Below are 20,332 nucleotides of genomic sequence, written 5' to 3' on the forward strand. Positions count from 1 at the left end.
CTTTCTTTTCCCGGGAAAAATCACCCCCCTGGCCTGGTTGTAATGTCTCAAAAGCTCCAGTATTTGTATTCAATCAATAAATGATGCTAGGAAGTGGATCTTACCAAATTTTAGTATTTTAGTGCATTTTTAGTCATTTCACATATGGACATATCGACGTTCATCGCTGTCTTTTTACCGGGGAAATGATACTCCGGGCCCGGTTCTGATGTCTAAAAAGCTCCAGTATTTGTATTTAATCAATAAATGCTGTTTTCGGCTGGATTTTACCCCATTTTCGGGCAATGTTTGCCCGTACGCCATTGACGTTCATCGCTGTCTTTTCCTGGGAAAATCACCCCCTGGCCTGGTTTTAATGTCTGAAAAGCTCCAGTATTTGTATTTAATCATGAAATGCTGCTAGGAAGTGGATTTTACCCCATTTTTGTGCATTAATTTATTGATTATTTTTTATGTGTCGCAGCTGTAGCTGCAGTAGAGGTTTTATAGCAATAAAATAGTTTTTGAGGGTTGGATTGATACGTTGAAGGCGCTACCAGAAAATGCACCGCCCGCCACTGATATATATATGTATATATATGTATATATATGTATATATATGTATATATATGTGTATATATGTGTATATATGTGTATATATGTGTATATATGTGTATATATGTGTATATATGTGTATATATGTGTATATATGTGTATATATGTGTATATATGTGTATATATGTGTATATATATGTATATATATGTATATATATGTGTATACATATGTATATATATGTATATATATGTGTATATATGTGTATATATATGTATATATATGTATATATATATGTATATATATGTGTATATATGTGTATATATGTGTATATATGTGTATATATGTGTATATATGTGTATATGTGTGTATATGTGTGTATATGTGTGTATATGTGTGTATATGTGTGTATATGTGTGTATATGTGTGTATATGTGTGTATATGTGTGTGTATATGTGTGTATATGTGTGTATATGTGTGTATATGTGTATATATGTGTATATATGTGTATATGTGTGTATATGTGTGTATATGTGTGTATATGTGTGTATATGTGTGTATATGTGTGTATATGTGTGTATATGTGTGTATATGTGTGTATATGTGTGTATATGTGTGTATATGTGTGTATATGTGTGTATATGTGTGTATATGTGTGTATATGTGTGTATATGTGTGTATATGTGTGTATATGTGTATATATGTGTATATATGTGTATATATGTGTATATATGTGTATATATGTGTATATATGTGTATATATGTGTATATATGTGTGTATATGTGTGTATATATGTGTATATATGTGTATATATGTGTATATATGTGTATATATGTGTATATATGTGTATATATGTGTATATATGTGTATATATGTGTATATATGTGTATATATGTGTATATATGTGTATATATGTGTATATATGTGTATATATGTGTATATATGTGTATATATGTGTATATATGTGTATATATGTGTATATATGTGTATATATGTGTATATATGTGTATATATGTGTATATATGTGTATATATGTACGTGGGTGCGTGCGAGCGTGCGTGCGAGCGTGCGAGCGTGCGAGCGTGCGAGCGTGCGAGCGTGCGTGCGTGCGAGCGTGCGTGCGAGCGTGCGTGCGAGCGTGCGAGCGTGCGAGCGTGTCGACAAATTGCCGACCTGGACTTCGCCAAGGCGTTCGATTCGGTCAACCATCGCTTGCTACTCCGCAAGCTGGAAGCTTATGCGATTCACCCAGCGGTCGTGAGGTGGATTGGTGCGTTTTTGGCTGGCCGCACCTTTTAAGTTCAAGTCAACGGCACACTCGGAGACTCACAACGCCCCCAGCGGTGTCCCCAAGGCTCCGTTCTTGGACTACTGCTGTTTTTGGTGTTTGTCAACGACCTGCCAGAGCACATATCCCAGCGGGTTCTCCTCTTTGCTGATGATGTGAAGCTTGTTGCTCCCCGGAGTGACTTCGAGGACCTGCGTAGGTGCCTTCATCACTTGTGGAGATGGTCGAACCTGTGGGACTTGCAGCTCAACATCACTAAATGCAGTCATTTGGCTATTGGGGCGGCTCCTGATGCACCTCTCGATTTTGAACCGGGACGTCTGGAACTGGAACGATCTCAACGGTGCAAGGATCTGGGCATCATTGTCGATTCCACTTTCAAAACAACTGCCCAATGCATCCAATCACCCAACAAAGCTCGCGGAGTGCTGTTCCTGATGTTCCGGTCCTTTGCCATCATCACTGCAGACATCTTCCTTCCGCTGTATGTTTCCCTGGTGAGGCCCATTCTCGAGTATGGTGTCCAAGCTGCATCACCGTACCTCGCCAGGGACATCCAGCATCTGGAGCGGGTCCAGAGACTTGCAACGAGGATGGTCCGCAGCCTCAGCACAATGTCCTACGAGGAAAGATGCCAGCGACTCAATCTGCCGACCCTTGAGGCTAGGCGTTTGCGAGGGGACCTGATACTGGCCTACAACATCCTCCACGGTAACTACAACATGCCCCGTGATCTCTTCTTCACGCCCGCACCTGATCGAGGTCTGAGGGGTCATCCATGGAAGGTGTATCCTCGCAGGTTCCGGTTAAATCGGCGGAAGGCTGCTTTTTCGGTGCGCATCGCCGGACCTTGGAACCGGCTTCCGCAGAGTGTGGTCGAGAAGCCGACGGTCGCTCAGTTCAAGAAAGCTCCGAATGACGTGTTGGCCGTGAACCAGTGACAACACCGTGTTTTCTACACACTTCTTTTATCTTCTTTACATGGCCCTTAGCCTTTGTGCATTTCTTTTCGCCTATAAATTGAATTGAAAAAATGTGTATATATATAGTATGTATGTGTGCGTGTGCGTGTGTATGTACATATATATGTGCGCATACATACGCACGTATATGTACGCACGTATATGTACGCACGTATATGTACGCACGTATATGTACGCACGTATATGTACGCACGTATATGTACGCACGTATATGTACGCACGTATATGTACGCACGTATATGTACGCACGTATATGTACGCACGTATATGTACGCACGTATATGTACGCACGTATATGTACGCACGTATATGTACGCACGTATATGTACGCACGTATATGTACGCACGTATATGTACGCACGTATATGTACGCACGTATATGTACGCACGTATATGTACGCACGTATATGTACGCACGTATATGTACGCACGTATATGTACGCACGTATATGTACGCACGTATATGTACGCACGTATATGTACGCACGTATATGTACGCACGTATATGTACGCACGTATATGTACGCACGTATATGTACGCACGTATATGTACGCACGTATATGTACGCACGTATATGTACGCACGTATATGTACGCACGTATATGTACGCACGTATATGTACGCACGTATATGTACGCACGTATATGTACGCACGTATATGTACGCACGTATATGTACGCACGTATATGTACGCACGTATATGTACGCACGTATATGTACGCACGTATATGTACGCACGTATATGTACGCACGTATATGTACGCACGTATATGTACGCACGTATATGTACGCACGTATATGTACGCACGTATATGTACGCACGTATATGTACGCACGTATATGTACGCACGTATATGTACGCACGTATATGTACGCACGTATATGTACGCACGTATATGTACGCACGTATATGTACGCACGTATATGTACGCACGTATATGTACGCACGTATATGTACGCACGTATATGTACGCACGTATATGTACGCACGTATATGTACGCACGTATATGTACGCACGTATATGTACGCACGTATATGTACGCACGTATATGTACGCACGTATATGTACGCACGTATATGTACGCACGTATATGTACGCACGTATATGTACGCACGTATATGTACGCACGTATATGTACGCACGTATATGTACGCACGTATATGTACGCACGTATATGTACGCACGTATATGTACGCACGTATATGTACGCACGTATATGTACGCACGTATATGTACGCACGTATATGTACGCACGTATATGTACGCACGTATATGTACGCACGTATATGTACGCACGTATATGTACGCACGTATATGTACGCACGTATATGTACGCACGTATATGTACGCACGTATATGTACGCACGTATATGTACGCACGTATATGTACGCACGTATATGTACGCACGTATATGTACGCACGTATATGTACGCACGTATATGTACGCACGTATATGTACGCACGTATATGTACGCACGTATATGTACGCACGTATATGTACGCACGTATATGTACGCACGTATATGTACGCACGTATATGTACGCACGTATATGTACGCACGTATATGTACGCACGTATATGTACGCACGTATATGTACGCACGTATATGTACGCACGTATATGTACGCACGTATATGTACGCACGTATATGTACGCACGTATATGTACGCACGTATATGTACGCACGTATATGTACGCACGTATATGTACGCACGTATATGTACGCACGTATATGTACGCACGTATATGTACGCACGTATATGTACGCACGTATATGTACGCACGTATATGTACGCACGTATATGTACGCACGTATATGTACGCACGTATATGTACGCACGTATATGTACGCACGTATATGTACGCACGTATATGTACGCACGTATATGTACGCACGTATATGTACGCACGTATGTATACATATACTTATAAGTGTATATATATATATGTACGTACGCATATGTACGTACGCATATGTACGTACGCATATGTACGTACGCATATGTACGTACGCATATGTACGTACGCATATGTACGTACGCATATGTACGTACGCATATGTACGTACGCATATGTACGTACGCATATGTATACGCACGCATATGTACGTACGTATGTATACATATACTTATAAGTGTATATATATGTACGTATATGTACGTACGTATATGTACGTACGTATACGTACGTACACGTATACGTACGTACACGTATACGTACGTACACGTATACGTACACGTATACGTACACGTATACGTACACGTATACGTACACGTATACGTACACGTATACGTACGTACACGTATACGTACGTACACGTATACGTACGTACACGTATACGTACGTACACGTATACGTACACGTATACGTACACGTATACGTACACGTATACGTACACGTATACGTACACGTATACGTACACGTATACGTACGTACACGTACACGTATACGTACGTACACGTACACGTATACGTATACGTACGTACACGTACACGTATACGTACGTACACGTACACGTATACGTACGTACACGTATACGTACGTACACGTATACGTACGTACACGTATACGTACGTACACGTATACGTACGTACACGTACACGTACGTACACGTACACGTACACGTACACGTACACGTACACGTACACGTACACGTACACGTACACGTACACGTACACGTACACGTACACGTACACGTACACGTACACGTACACGTACACGTACACGTACACGTACACGTACACGTACACGTACACGTACACGCACACGTACACGCACACGTATACGTACGTAAACTTTTTAGACAGAACCGTACGTATGTACGTACACGTACTGAAAACAGCATTTATTGATTAAATACAAATACTGGAGCTTTTTAGACATCAGAACCGGGCCCGGAGTATCATTTCGCTGGTAAAAAGAAATACGTGAAATGACAAAAAATGCACTAAAATGACGTCAAATCCATTTCCTAGCAGCATTCATTGACTGAATACAAATACTGGAGCTTTTGAGACATTACAACAAGGCCAGGGGGGTGATTTCCTCGGGAAAAGACAGCGATGGACGTCAATGGCGAAATGGCAAAAATTAAACTGGGATAATATCCACATCCTAGCAGCATTTAGTGATTAAATACAAACACTGGAGCTTAAATACAAACACTGGAGCTTTTCAGACATGAGAACCGGGCCCACAATTGAAAAATTATTTAGGAATATAGCCATATTTTACTCACCAAAAATCCTTTTTAACTGTACACAATATCCATCCTCCTTTCTTTCTTCCTTCTTTCCTATCGCCATCGAAGCTAATGATGAAAGTCGAGCCTGTCCTGTCATATTTCTGGCATAGTCCGTTTTGAAAATGGCTTTAAATCAAAACAACAAAATACTATTTGCTTGTGGAGCTAAGTTAGCGCACTAAAAGTGCCGCACACACCATTTTCCCGGCTGTAACAGGCTTGCTAGCTTCACCGCCCTTTCTTAATTATGTCCATTTTTTTCCTGAAAAGTCCGTCTGGAAAATAGCTTTATGAGAGAAATCTGCAACAGAATCCATTTGTTTTTGCCACTGTCGGCCATTGTGGGTGGAGTTTGCGATCTCTGGCTGCTTTGGCCCGCCTACTAGCCACTTGTCATCACACCCAGAAACTGCGTATGACGAAATTTGTGGTGCTTCTCCATAAGCTACGTTTACTCGGCAAAAGACCTAAATAAGTGATAGTTACGGACTTGTAATTGGCATTCTGCTGTTATGGATGAATTTATCATCGGATGTATCGCATATCCTTCCGATAGTGATTAAATTCTGGCGACTGTAGGATAACGAACGACACCGAACTGTAGAGCATAAAGCCGCTTCGTCAGTGCGCGCCCCATCTTGGAACGCCATCTTTTATATATATATATATATATATATATATATATATATATATATATATATATATATATATATATATAATATATGTACACACACAGAAACACATATATAGTAATCCCTCGATTATTGCTGTTAATGTAGACCAGACATGGCCGCGATAAACGAAAAACCACTAAGTAGGGTGACCCCTATTTAAAAAAATAAAAAAATAACTTGTGTGTGAGTGCTGAGTCCTAGTAACTAGCGGAGGACAGGGGAGGGGCTTCCGCTTGCGAATTCCGGCGTGGATTTTCACATTTCTATGAACTTAAAAAAAATATATATATATTTTTAAACTTTTTTACTTAACAATTTTTTTTGCTTGTTCCCTTCAGATGATGGTGATTGTCATTTCTGCTTGTTTCGTCATTGTCCTTATTGCTATACTCATCTTCATATGGCGGCGAAACCACCTTCAAAGTCAGTAGTTTGTTGTGACGCTTTTCTTGTGTCACAATCAGTTAAATCTCAAATGTATCTCTATTCATGATGAACTTTGTTCCTGTATACAGAGCTAGAAGCACAGGAAGCTCCTAAATATCGTTTTCGTAAGAGGGATAAAGTCATGTTTTATGGGCGAAAAATTATGCGTAAAGTAAGTTTTGCTCTCAGGAACTCCAAATCTGAGCATTTTTGCTTTTCATTGACGATATTAATATCTCGAAAGGTTTCCCAGTCTACCTCGTCCTTGGTGGGTACATCGTCCTCCTCTCGGCCACGCTTGAAAAAGAAGCAGAAGATGCTCAACATTGCCAAAAAGTACAAAAAGCTTAGTCTAACATAGAATAACACTTCTCTTTTGACTTCTCAATCCAAACTCATTATTTGCAGGATCCTGCGCTTTAAAAAGGAAATTCCTACATTAGAGGCCAAGGAACCTCCTCCCTCCGTACTGGAGGCAGATCTTACAGAGTTTGACGTGGCCAATTCTCACCTTCCTTCTGAGGTGCTCTATATGCTCAAAAATGTCCGGTAGGTTCAGCCAAAATATACAGCAGATATTCATGAATTGCCTCCAAAAGTAACTCTGACTTTCCTATCATTGCAGTGTTCTGGGCCATTTTGAGAAACCCCTCTTTCTCGAGCTCTGCAAGCACATGGTGTTTGTACAATTCCAACAAGGGGAGTATGTGTTTAGACCTGGTCAGCCAGACAACAGCATCTATGTGGTTCAAGATGGAAAACTTGAACTGTGCCTTACTGGAATGGTATATAAATTTGCTGAATTGTATTAATTGGCGTCATTTTGGGCAGTGTTGTCTCTTCCATTCGACAAAATGACATAGAAATTATGGGATCGGAAAGGTGTTGTGGAAATTCTAGAAGATTACTTATTGTGTGCTGCAATCAACGGCCAGGCCAGCATTTTCTAATTTCAGATTCTTTAATTAGAAGTACAGAGAAGGTACACATTTGAAAACAAGATGACAAAACAGAACATAAAACAATATGAGGGACAGAAAGCGACAGAGAGAGACAGAGAGACAGAGAGAGAAATAGACGGAGAGAGGGAGAGAGATAGAGGCAAAAATAGATGGAGAGAGGGAGAGAGACAGAGAGAGACATTGAGAGAGAGGGATAGAAACGGGGAGACAAATAAACAGTCATAGAGAGAGACAGAGAAAGAAAAAGAGCGAGAGAGAGCGAGAGAGAGCGAGAGAGAGAGAGCGAGAGAGAGCGAGAGAGAGCGAGAGAGAGCGAGAGAGCGAGAGAGAGCGAGAGAGCGAGAGAGAGAGAGAGCGAGAGAGAGAGAGAGAGAGAGCGAGAGAGCGAGAGAGCGAGAGAGCGAGAGAGCGAGAGAGCGAGAGAGAGCGAGAGCGGGCGAGCGAGCGCGAGAGAGGGCGAGCGAGCGCGAGAGAGGGCGAGCGAGAGAGAGAGAGAGAGAGAGGGAGGTACCGAGGGAGGGACCGAGGGAGGGACCGAGGGACCGCCCGGATGGGGAGACATAGGGAGACAGTGAGACAGTGAGACAGAGGGAGACAGTGAGAGATAGAGAGTGAGACAGAGGGAGACAGTGAGAGATAGAGAGTGAGACAGAGGGAGACAGTGAGAGATAGAGAGTGAGACAGAGGGAGACAGTGAGAGATAGAGAGTGAGACAGAGGGAGACAGTGAGAGATAGAGAGTGAGACAGAGGGAGACAGTGAGAGTGAGACAGAGGGAGACAGTGAGAGATAGAGAGTGAGACAGAGGGAGACAGTGAGAGATAGAGAGTGAGACAGAGGGAGACAGTGAGAGATAGAGAGTGAGACAGAGGGAGACAGTGAGAGATAGAGAGTGAGACAGAGGGAGACAGTGAGAGATAGAGAGTGAGACAGAGGGAGACAGTGAGAGATGGCGAGTGAGACAGAGGGAGACAGTGAGAGATAGAGAGTGAGACAGAGGGAGACAGTGAGAGATAGAGAGTGAGACAGAGGGAGATAGAGAGTGAGACAGAGGGAGACAGTGAAAGATAGAGAGTGAGACAGAGGGAGACAGTGAGAGATAGAGAGTGAGACAGAGGGAGACAGTGAGAGATAGAGAGTGAGACAGAGGGAGACAGTGAGAGATAGAGAGTGAGACAGAGGGAGACAGTGAGAGATAGAGGGTGAGACAGAGGGAGACAGTGAGAGATAGAGGGTGAGACAGAGGGAGACAGTGAGAGATAGAGAGTGAGACAGAGGGAGACAGTGAGAGATAGAGAGTGAGACAGAGGGAGACAGTGAGAGATAGAGAGTGAGACAGAGGGAGACAGTGAGAGATAGAGAGTGAGACAGAGGGAGACAGTGAGAGATAGAGAGTGAGACAGAGGGAGACAGTGAGAGATAGAGAGTGAGGCAGAGGGAGACAGTGAGAGTGAGACAGAGGGAGACAGTGAGAGATAGAGAGTGAGACAGAGGGAGACAGTGAGAGATAGAGAGTGAGACAGAGGGAGACAGTGAGAGATAGAGAGTGAGACAGAGGGAGACAGTGAGAGATAGAGAGTGAGACAGAGGGAGACAGTGAGAGATAGAGAGTGAGACAGAGGGAGACAGTGAGAGATAGAGAGTGAGACAGAGGGAGACAGTGAGAGATAGAGAGTGAGACAGAGGGAGACAGTGAGAGATAGAGAGTGAGACAGAGGGAGACAGTGAGAGATAGAGAGTGAGACAGAGGGAGACAGTGAGAGATAGAGAGTGAGACAGTGAGAGATAGAGATTGAGACAGAGGGAGACAGTGGGAGATAGAGATTGAGACAGAGGGAGACAGTCGGAGATAGAGATTGAAACAGAGGGAGACAGTCGGAGAGAGGGAGATAATCAGAGAGACGGGGAGAGAGGGAGATAATCAGAGAGACGGGGAGAGAATCAGAGAGAGATCGAGAGATGAGAAGTCTGGCTGCATCTCAGCCGAAATAGCCCAGTTTTAATTTTATTTCTTCATATCGGCCGGTCGAATTAAAAAAAAAGGCTGATATTACGTCAAATGTCCAAATATTGGTCCCGATAATAGACATAATCGTGTATCGGTCAATCAGTAAAAAAATGCAATCAGTTATATCAACAATCATCATCAAACTAAACATTCCTTAAGGGCCCCTTCCCAGTTAATAATAAACAACTTAAGTAAGAAACTTGTCTTGCTTCCTCAGATAAAGATGGTCTTAAAATTGCCTGGCCTCTTGTCTACAAACTAAATGTTAGATAAATGACCTACAGTGGGGCAAATAAGTATTTAGTCAACCACCAATTGTGTAAGTTATCCTACTTGAAAAGATTAGAGAGGCCTGTAATTGTCAATATGGGTAAACCTCAAAGATGAGAGACAGAATGTGGAAAAAAACAAACTCCAGAAAATCACAGTTTGATTTTTAAATACCGTATTTTCACGACTATTCGGCACATCGTATTTTTAGCCGCAGTGTCAATAACGAGGGCTATTTCTGTATTTTACACACACAAAGGACGCACAGTTCTTTTAGACGCAGCCAGGCATGGCATATATGTGTAGAGTCGGGGGCTGCTTGCCGTAGTTGTCCTATCGACTGATTTATTTTATTTTATCGTGATAACAATTTTAGTATTGGTCCATATATAAAGCGCACTGGATTATATATATATATATATATATATATATATATATATATATATATATATATATATATATATATATATATATATATATATATAATTTATGGATGATTATCGAACCGTAATAGCACTGTCTACGGAAGCAGCCCCAGACGCTATTTCCGGTGCGGAGTGACTGCTGGGATATATAGTCCTTTTGTCAATACACCCAGGTTGACGGCTGTGATAACTTTACACAAATAGTATCAATATACTGCAACGGCGAACACTAATCTGGTGCTACATGCACCATATGCACGCTACACTCGCACGCTAAAAACACGTTTTTAAAAAGGCAACGGAAGCAAGACTGAGTTCGGTTGTACTTTATTTAGCCATTTTACAATGTACTCACGTCATCATCACCCACAAAACCATCAAAGTCCTCATTTTCTGTGTCCGAATTGAACAATTGTCCATCGAAAACGCTGAGTATAATACGTCCGTCCAGGCGGCCACAATCCATTCGGTAATAGTAGCTAGCTAGTAGCTAGCGTAACTCTTCCAAGGCTGTCTTCCATGGTTCGCAACTGTGTTGATGCCGATCGCCAGGCCATTATCCATTCGCTAATAGTAGCTAGCTAGTAGCTAGCGTAACTTTTCCAAGGCTGTCTTCCATGGTTCGCAACTGTGTTGATGCCGATCGCCAGGCCATTATCCATTCGCTAATAGTAGCTAGCTAGTAGCTAGCGTAACTCTTCCAAGGCTGTCTCCCATGGTTCGCAACTGTGTTGATGCCGATAGACAGGCCACAATCCATTGGGTGTATTGACGCAGTACTTTATCTACGAGAAAATAGTAGAGTCGGGGGCTGCTTGCCGTAGTTGTCCTATCGACTGATTTATTTTATTTTATCGTGATAACAATTTTAGTATTGGTCCATATATAAAGCGCACTGGATTATAAGGCGCCCTTTCTATTTTGGAGAAAATTTAAGACTTATGTGCGCCTTATAGTCGTGAAAATACGGTAATTTATTTGCAAATCATGGTGGAAAATATGTATTTGGTCAATACCAAAAGTTCATCTCAATACTTTATGTACCCTTTGTTGGCAATAACGGAGGCCAAACGTTTTCTGTAACTCTTCACAAGCTTTTCACACACTATTGCTGGTATTTTGGCCCATTCTTCCATGCAGATCTCTAGAGCAGTGATGTTTTGGGGCTGTCGTTGGGCAACACGGACATTCAACTCCCTCCACAGCTTTTCTATGGGGTTGAGATCTGGAGACTGGCTAGGCCACTCCAGGACCTTAAAATGCTTCTTATGAAGCCACTCCTTTGTTGCCCTGGCTGTGTCTTTGGGATCATTGTCATGCTGAAAGACCCAGCCATGTCTCATCTTCAATGTCCTTGCTGATGGAAGGAGATTTTCACAGAAAATCTATCGCTCCATGGCCCCATTCATTCTTTCCTTTACACAGATCAGTCGTCCTGCCCCCATGCTTCACAGTGGGTATGGTGTTCTTCGGATGCAATTCAGTATTCTTTCTCCTCCAAATACGAGAACCTGTGTTTCTACCAAAAAGTTCTATTTTGGTTTCATCTGACCATAACACATTCTCCCAGTCCTCTTCTGGATCATCCAAATGCTCTCTAGCGATCCGCAGACGGGCCTGGATGTGTACTGCCTTCAGCAGAGGGACATGTCTGGCAGTGCAGGATTTGAGTCCCTGGCGGCGCATTGTGTTACTGATGGTAGCCTTTGTTACTGTGGTCCCAGCTCTCTGTAGGTCATTCACTAGGTCCCCCCGTGTGGTTCTGGGATTTTTGCTCACCGTTCTTGTTATCATTTTGACGCCACAGGGTGAGATCTTGCATGGAACCCCAGATCGAGGGAGATTATCAGTGGTCTTGTATGTCTTTAATTTTCTAATAATTGCTCCCACAGTGGATTTCTTTAAACCAAGCGTTGTACCTATTTCAGATTCAGTCTTCCCAGCCTGGTGTAGGTCTGCAATTTTGTCTCTGGTGTCCTTCGACAGCTCTTTGGTCTTGGCCATAGTGGAGTTTGGAGTGTGAGAGACTGAGGTTGTGGACAGGTGTCTTTTATACCGACAATGAGTGAAAACAGATGCTATTAATACAGGTAACGAGTAAAGACCTCGTTAGACCTCGTTAGAAGTTAGACCTCTTTGACAGCCAGAAATCTTACTTGTTTGCAGGTGACCAAATACATATTCTCCACTATAATTTGGAAATAAATTCTTTAAAAATCAAACAATGTGATTTTCTGTTTTTTATTCCACATTCTGTCTCTCGTGGTTGAGGTTTACCCTTGCTGACAATTACAGGCCTCTCTAAACTTTTCAAGTAGGAGAACTTGCACAATTGGTGGTTGACTAAATACTTATTTGCCCCACTGTACCTACAAATACGTATGATTTTATAGCAATAAAAGAATTCACGTCATTATAAGAAATAATTCTCTTAAATGTGTCTTTAGCTTTCTGTTTAAACTTATTTCCAATGTGATGCAGTTTACTTTTTTTTCAAGGATAGCAAAGAATGTGTTGTGAAGGAGGTTTTCCCTGGAGACAGCGTCCACAGCCTCCTGAGCATTTTAGATGTAATCACGGTATGTTATGTTTGCCTTTCTGTCATGAATTTGCACGTGTATGCAGACGCAGTCATCCTTGTATCAGCATCACCCTGCTTTAATGTCCCTGTTTTTTATACACATCAAATTATGAATTCTTGTCTGAATGTTCAAATATAAATTATCAATCTCTAGTCTTATTAACAATCTTTGAGGGAGAGCGCGGACGCCCTGCGGAGGAAATTGATTTCAGATGCTTGTATCCGGGATCTTGTCCGTCCGGTCACGACCCATAGCTTGTGACGAGAGGTGAGGATATGAATGTCGATCGACCGGTAAATTGAGAGCTTTGCCTCTAACATCTTCCTTGTGCGGCGAAATCCTCTCGCAAATGCTCCTTCTGAAATGCTCCCCTCCGACGCCTCTTGAAGATTCCATCCAGAGAGTGACAGTTTTAGCCCTGCACAACCAATCTGCCTATTGACCTCAGGCTCCATTCTTCACCTACTTTTAAACAAAACCCTGAGGTACTCAAACTTCTCCATTTGGAGAAGAATCTCAACCCAGGCCAGAAGAGGTAATGCCATTTTTTTTCTCATTTAGGACTATGGCCTGAGGTTTGCAGTTGGTGATTATATTCCTGACCTCTTTACACGTTCAAAATGCTCCAGTCAGAGTTGAAGATGGCAGCCTGATGAAGCCAACTGAACTAAACCGTATACAAATGCAGAGACCCAATACTGAGGGTCAGAGTCCCCACCCTCTGCTTCCTTATTAGAAGGTGTGTCAGTGAACTTGAGGTCTTCAAAGTATTCGGCCCTCTGACTCAAAACATCCAGAGTCGAGGTCAGCAGTACCTCTTTCTCACTATACACAGTGACTGTCGCTCCTTTTCTGAGTGACGGGTTATGTTGCTTCAACCTCTTGTTTGAATTTGTACTGTACAATCTCATGTTCTTCGGGACTTATGGCCAACTTTCAATTTTGTATTCCATGACAAATCCAAGAAGAACTTTTCTAAATACCCCTTTTGGGTTGCAGCACACATCCTCTGCTAGCTCCTGTACTCATGTGGCGTCATCGTTTTTTAAGCTAGCTGATGGAAATGTTACATAAATGATTTTTTTGATACATTTTCATTAGATATGGATTTGTGAGTCTTGATTTTGATGTTTTATGTTTATTTTTTAGTTGTCTTTGAGAGGATTCTATCATTTACCGTATTTACTCGCATATAAACCGCATTTGTTGGACAAAAAAATGATGACTGAATCGAGCGGACGGTTTATATGCGCATAGAAAGACGGCATTCACGAAACTGCAAGGTAACAACGACAAAACGCCATGACGCCATAACGCAAGACAATGGGGTCGATACGGTCATTTTTTTCAAAATAGAGAAAAGATAAACAGATAAAACGCCAAACAAAATTTATTTTGATCTCTATGAATGAAATTCAAGAGAAAAAAAAAGATCTTGCATAAAACGTGAAAAAAACTCACTTGTCCCTGTCACTGCTAGCTCAGGGCGCCGCCGTCTTGGATTGGATTGGATAACTTTATTCATCCCGTATTCGGGAAATTTCGTTGTCACAGTAGCAAGAGGGCGAGGATGCAGAAATGGGAAAGGCATTTTAGACAAAAATAGATAGGTAATAAGTAAGTTAATAAATAAATACATGAAAAAATATAAATAAATAAGCGTGTTGCTGAAATATATATATATATATATATATACATTTACATATACACATACATTTACATGTACACATACATTTACATGTACACATACGTGTACATACACATATATATATATATATATACATATATACACATACATATATATAAGCACATATATACATACACACACAGATTTACATGCAGGTACTCGGACGATTCGCCGAAAGACGTTTGGCCAACGGACCGTTTGCCGAACGGACGTTTCGCCGACCGGACGTTTGGCGGAACGGACGTTTCGCCGACCGGACGCTTGGCCGAACGGACGTTTCGCCGACCGGACGGTCGGCCGAACAGATGTTTCGCCGTCGCGGGATTCGCGCGCTCGCCCTGCCCCCGGATCGTGTGTGTACATGTTTCTGCCAAGACTTTCATTTTGGGGAAGAGATCCACTTGACACTAAGGGAAAATTAGATATGCAATTCTGAATTATACTACTAGGAGGGAGGGAGGGAGGGGGCAGGGAGGGAGAGAGAGGGAGAGGGAAGGGAGGGGGGGATGGAGAGAGAGGGGGAGGGAGGGAGGGAGAGGGAGGAAGGGAGGGAAAGAGAGAGAGGGAGAGGGAGAGAGACGGAGAGAGAGGGAGAGAGACGGAGAGAAAGGGAGAGAGAGGGAGAGAGAGGGAGAGAGAGGGAGAGAGAGGGAGAGAGAGACGGAGAGAGAGGGGGAGAGAGAGGGGGAGAGAGAGAGGGAGAGAGAGGGAGAGAGAGAGGGAGAAGGAGGGAGAGGGAGGGAGAGAGAGGGAGAGGAAGAGAGGATACTTTTATTTGTTTAATAAAATAATAAATTCAACACTTTAATTTTTCACACAGTTTACAAGAAATTACAATTAATATACGTTGGATGAAATATATGATATGTTAGAGAAAAGACCTTGCTGTTAATGAACGGTTGAAAAAGCTCACGGATGACTATTATCTGTGAATTTGCTTTGTCTTCTTTTTAATAAAATTGTCATTGACGGTAGACTAATAACAGAAATAGCCTCTGCACCTCAGTCAACATGAATCGGACGTCTACCGCAGTCAATGGCAGCTTATGTATGTATTTAATTTGGGATAATAATAGTATAAATAAAAGAGGCCAGTTTGGCTATACCAGGGGTAGGCAAACTTTTTGGCAGTGGCTCCTTAGCCGGTAACCGGTGAAATAGTCCCTGGGGCTATTTAGCCGGTAACCGGTCAAATAGCCTATATGGCCCCATATGGCTATTTAGCCGGTAAGAATTCTGTGTGGGGTAAATAGTAAGAAACTACGGCTATGAAGCCACTGCCTAAATAATAGTCATTAAGTCCATAGTCATTAAATCCCTATTCACCTAATGTTAAAATCTATCAATTGGCAATAACACATCAAATTTCAATAAGATTGTACTAACACTTATAGGTGTTACTTTCATGTGTTTCATGTAGACTAATTGCTTCTACACACATGAAGGTGTTACTTTCATGTAGAGAAGGTGTTACTTTCATGTAGACTATCTGTTTCTACTCACACTGTAATCCATTATTCTTACTATTTACCCCACACAGAATTCTTACCAGCTAAATAGCCATATGGGGCCATATAGGCTATTTGACCGGTTACCGGCTAAATAGCCCCTGGGACTATTTGACCGGTTACCGGCTAAGGAGCCACTGCCAAACTTTTTGACTTGCGGGCCAGAATGGATCCTAAAATTTGACAGCATTTGGACATGCAATGTAATTTATCAAAGTTGGGGATTGAAATATAAGAAAAAAGACAATTGAAGGTGAACATTTATTTTCAAATTTACTTTCAACATTAAGAACATATTATTATTCAACAGAAGAGAGCAGTCTTTAAATTGAGAGTGATGAGCGGTATTGCAGGGCAAAGGGAAATGAATGAGGTCATTTTTACTATGATTTGGACAACGCCGGCGGCGGGCCGGATTAAAAAGCCTAACTGGCCGTATATGGCCCGCGGGCCGAGGTTGAAAAACATGTACACACACGATCCGGGGGCGGGGCGAGCGCGCAAATCCTGCGACGGCGAAACGTCCGTTCGGCCAACCGTCCGGTCGGCGAAACGTCCGTTCGGCGAAACGTCCGGTCGGCGAAACGTCCGGTCGGCGAAACGTCCGGTCGGCGAAACGTCCGGTCGGCGAAACGTCCGGTCGGCGAAACGTCCGTTCGGCCAAACGTCCGGTCGGCGAAACGTCCGATCGGCGAAACGTCCGGTCGGCGAAACGTCCGGTCGGCAAAACGTCCGTTCGGCGAAACATCCGTTCGGCGAACTGTCCGTCGGCCAAACGTCCGTTGGCGAAACGTCTTTCGGCGAATCGTCCGGTCACGGTACGCATGCATACGGTAGGTCTTAACACTCAGCCATTTTTTGTTAAAGAGCCTGACAGCTGATGAGAGGAAGGATCTGCGGAAGCACTCCTTCCTGCAATGAGGGTGCAGCAGTCTATTGCTGAAAGAGCTTTGGAGGGACTCCACAGACTCGTGCAGGGGGTGGGAGGTGCTGTCCATGATGGACATCATCCTGGTCAGCATCCTCCGCTCTCCCACTTCCTCCACAGAGTCCAAAGGACAGCCCAGAACAGAGCTGGCCCTCCTGACCAGCTTATTCAGCCTGTTCCTGTCCCTCTCCATGCTCCCGCATCCCCAACAGACCACTGCATAAAACACTGTAGATGCTGCCACAGTGTGGTAAAAAGTCCTCAGCAGTGTCCTGCACACTCCAAAGGACCGTAGACTCCTCAGTAGGTAGAGGCGGCTCTGGCCCCTTTTATACAGGGCATCTATGTTTGTGACCAGTCTAGTTTGTTGTTGAGGTGAACACCCAGGTACTTCAAATTCTCCGCAATTTCAATATCTGTACCCTGGATGTTCACCTGAGTAGTCTGTTGAGGATTCCTCCGAAAATCGATGACCATTTCCTTTGTCTTACTGGTGTTGATGTAGAGGTGGTTTGCCTACACCAGTCAACAAAGGCTGTGATGACTCCCCTGTACTCCAGATCGTTCCCGTCCGTCACTTATCCAACAATAGCGGTGTCGTCAGAGAACTTCTTGGAGGTGTCAGGTGTCTGTATTATGTTTGAAGTCTGATGTGTAGAGGGAGAAGAGGAGTGGGGAGAGCACTGTGCCTTGTGGGGCCCCCGTGCTGCAAGCTACCACATCAGAAGTACAGTCCTGGAGTCTCACATATTGTGGTCTGTCAGTGAGGAAGTCGATGATCCATGCGGCTAGGTGGTTCCTTACTCCAGCCTCTTCCAGTTTCCCTCTCAGTAGGACCGGCTGAATGGTGTTGAACGCACTGGAGAGGTCAAAAAACATCATTCTCACCGTGCTTCCCGTGTTCTCCAGGTGTGAAAGAGACCTGTGCATCAGGTAGGTGGTAGCATCTTCTACACCAATGCCTGGATGATAGGTGAACTGCAGAGGGTCAAGCTCTGCATTCATCAGGGGGCTGAGGTGATTGAGGATGATTCTCTCCAATGTCTTGACCAGGTACGAGGTTAATGCTACCGGCCTGAAGTGATTTGGCTCCCTGGGGTTCGCAGTCTTTGGAACTGGGACCACACAGGAAGTTTCCCACAAGGTGGGGACCTTCTGCAGACTGAGGCTGAGGTTGAAAATATGCAGAATCACTTTGCCAAGCTGATCCGCACACTCTCTCAGTAGTCAGGAGCTGAGGCCATCTGGACCGGTAGCCTTCCTTGCCTAGATCTTCTTTAGCTGTTTTATCACCTGATCAACAGTAATGCAGAGACCGGTGGAAGAGGGGGAGGAAGAGAACGAGGAGGGAGAGTTGCTTCTGGTCTGGGGGTCCGGGGAGTGGGGGCAGGACTGAATCTGTTAAAGAACTGATTCAGTTCATTGGCCCACTCCCTGTCTCTGGACTCCGGGTCTCTCTAACTGGTACCTCCATGGCCCGAAATGGTCCTCAAGCTCTTCCAGACCTCTTTGGTGTTGCCTCTCTGGAGTTGGTTCTCTAGCTTCCTCCTGTAGATGGTCTTTCGCTTCCTTATCTTCTTACCTTGTTAAACGTGGTCCGACTGGCCATACGCGAGTAGCCCTGATGTGTTCGTAGCTTTCACCATGTCAGCACATCCCGATAGTTGTTAACGTTGATCAAATATCTTGCGGTCGATCGTCAAAATATCAACCTTGATACCTGCGTAATGTGTATCGCATGCTATTAGCATTGTACCCAGAGACTAAACACCAAACCGCTACGGACACAGTTGACATGTGAGGGGGGTTTCTGTATGTCCAGGGCCACCAGAAGCCCTACAAAACAGTGTCGGCACGGGCTGCTGAGATTTCCACAGTTCTGCGTTTACCAGTAGAGGCCTTTCTGTCTATATTTGAGAAGTACCCAGAGACCCTGGTGAGGGTAGTACAGGTAAGGATCGTTTCTTGTTGATTCCTTCCAAAGTTTTATTTTGCTGCACCATGGCTGTGAATATTTTTTATTTTTCCAGGTTATGTTATTTCCAGGTCATTCATTTAATGTCTTTTTACTACTTTGATGTTGTTCATTTTATTGTTTCTTACACCAGATTTGGTCTGTCTTTGCTCATTTAATGAACTTCCCTCCCTCAGATTATCATGGTTCGCCTCCAGAGAGTAACAGTTTTAGCCCTGCACAACTACCTGGGCCTAACTAATGAGCTTTTCAGTCATGTGAGTTCATATCACACACTCAGAAACACTATACATCAACATATATCTGGGTTTTTCCATTTATTTGCAGGTACGTTTTAATGACTATCCAATTTTGTAAATTTTATCTTGTTGAGGTTAATATAAATACAGTAGTACTTCGACATACAAGCAGCTCTACCTACGAGATGCTCGAGCTATGACAGGGGTGTCCAAACTATTCCACAAAGGGCCGCAGTGGGTGCGGGTTTTCATTCCAACCCATCAAGATGACACCTTTTCACCAATCGGGTGTCCTACAAGTGCAATCAGTGGATTGCAGTCAGGTGCTTCTTGTTTTCTTCAGAAATCTCATTGGTCAAAATGTCTGTGCTGGATCGGTTGGAACAAAAACCTGCACCCACAGCGGCCCTCGAGGACCGGTTTGGCCATCCCTGAGCTATGATGAAAATTTCGATCAAATAATTCGCCCTAGATACGAGAAAAAATTCGAGATGCGAGAAAGCCAGGTGGCCATGGCACTGTCTTGCCGCATCTTTTTCGTGTATAAAATATATCTACGAGCACGGGGTGGAGCTTTGCATTTTCCCCCGTTAGT

The 20,332-nt window shown here is 43.5% G+C and overlaps 1 protein-coding gene across 11 annotated transcripts in view; it reads left to right on the forward strand.

Moving 5' to 3' along the window:
- The window catches only part of pnpla6 (patatin-like phospholipase domain containing 6), a 118,977-nt gene that overhangs the window by 8,371 nt on the left and 90,274 nt on the right, over window positions 1-20,332 (forward strand). For 7 of the 11 annotated variants that reach the window (XM_077604352.1, XM_077604351.1, XM_077604358.1 and 4 more), the window contains exons 3-10: window positions 7,067-7,151; window positions 7,244-7,326; window positions 7,399-7,490; window positions 7,563-7,703; window positions 7,780-7,939; window positions 13,317-13,397; window positions 19,346-19,474; window positions 19,675-19,755. In XM_077604352.1, coding sequence (XP_077460478.1) covers window positions 7,067-7,151; window positions 7,244-7,326; window positions 7,399-7,490; window positions 7,563-7,703; window positions 7,780-7,939; window positions 13,317-13,397; window positions 19,346-19,474; window positions 19,675-19,755 — 852 coding nt within the window. Of the gene's footprint in view, window positions 1-2,397; window positions 2,534-7,066; window positions 7,152-7,243; window positions 7,327-7,398; window positions 7,491-7,561; window positions 7,704-7,779; window positions 7,940-13,316; window positions 13,398-19,345; window positions 19,475-19,674; window positions 19,756-20,332 lie in introns of those variants that run through there. The other 4 variants (XM_077604355.1, XM_077604359.1, XM_077604360.1 and 1 more) reach the window with 4 other exon arrangements.

The sequence above is a fragment of the Stigmatopora argus genome, chromosome 7, assembly GCF_051989625.1.
Source record: "Stigmatopora argus isolate UIUO_Sarg chromosome 7, RoL_Sarg_1.0, whole genome shotgun sequence".
Lineage (NCBI taxonomy): Eukaryota > Metazoa > Chordata > Actinopteri > Syngnathiformes > Syngnathidae > Stigmatopora > Stigmatopora argus.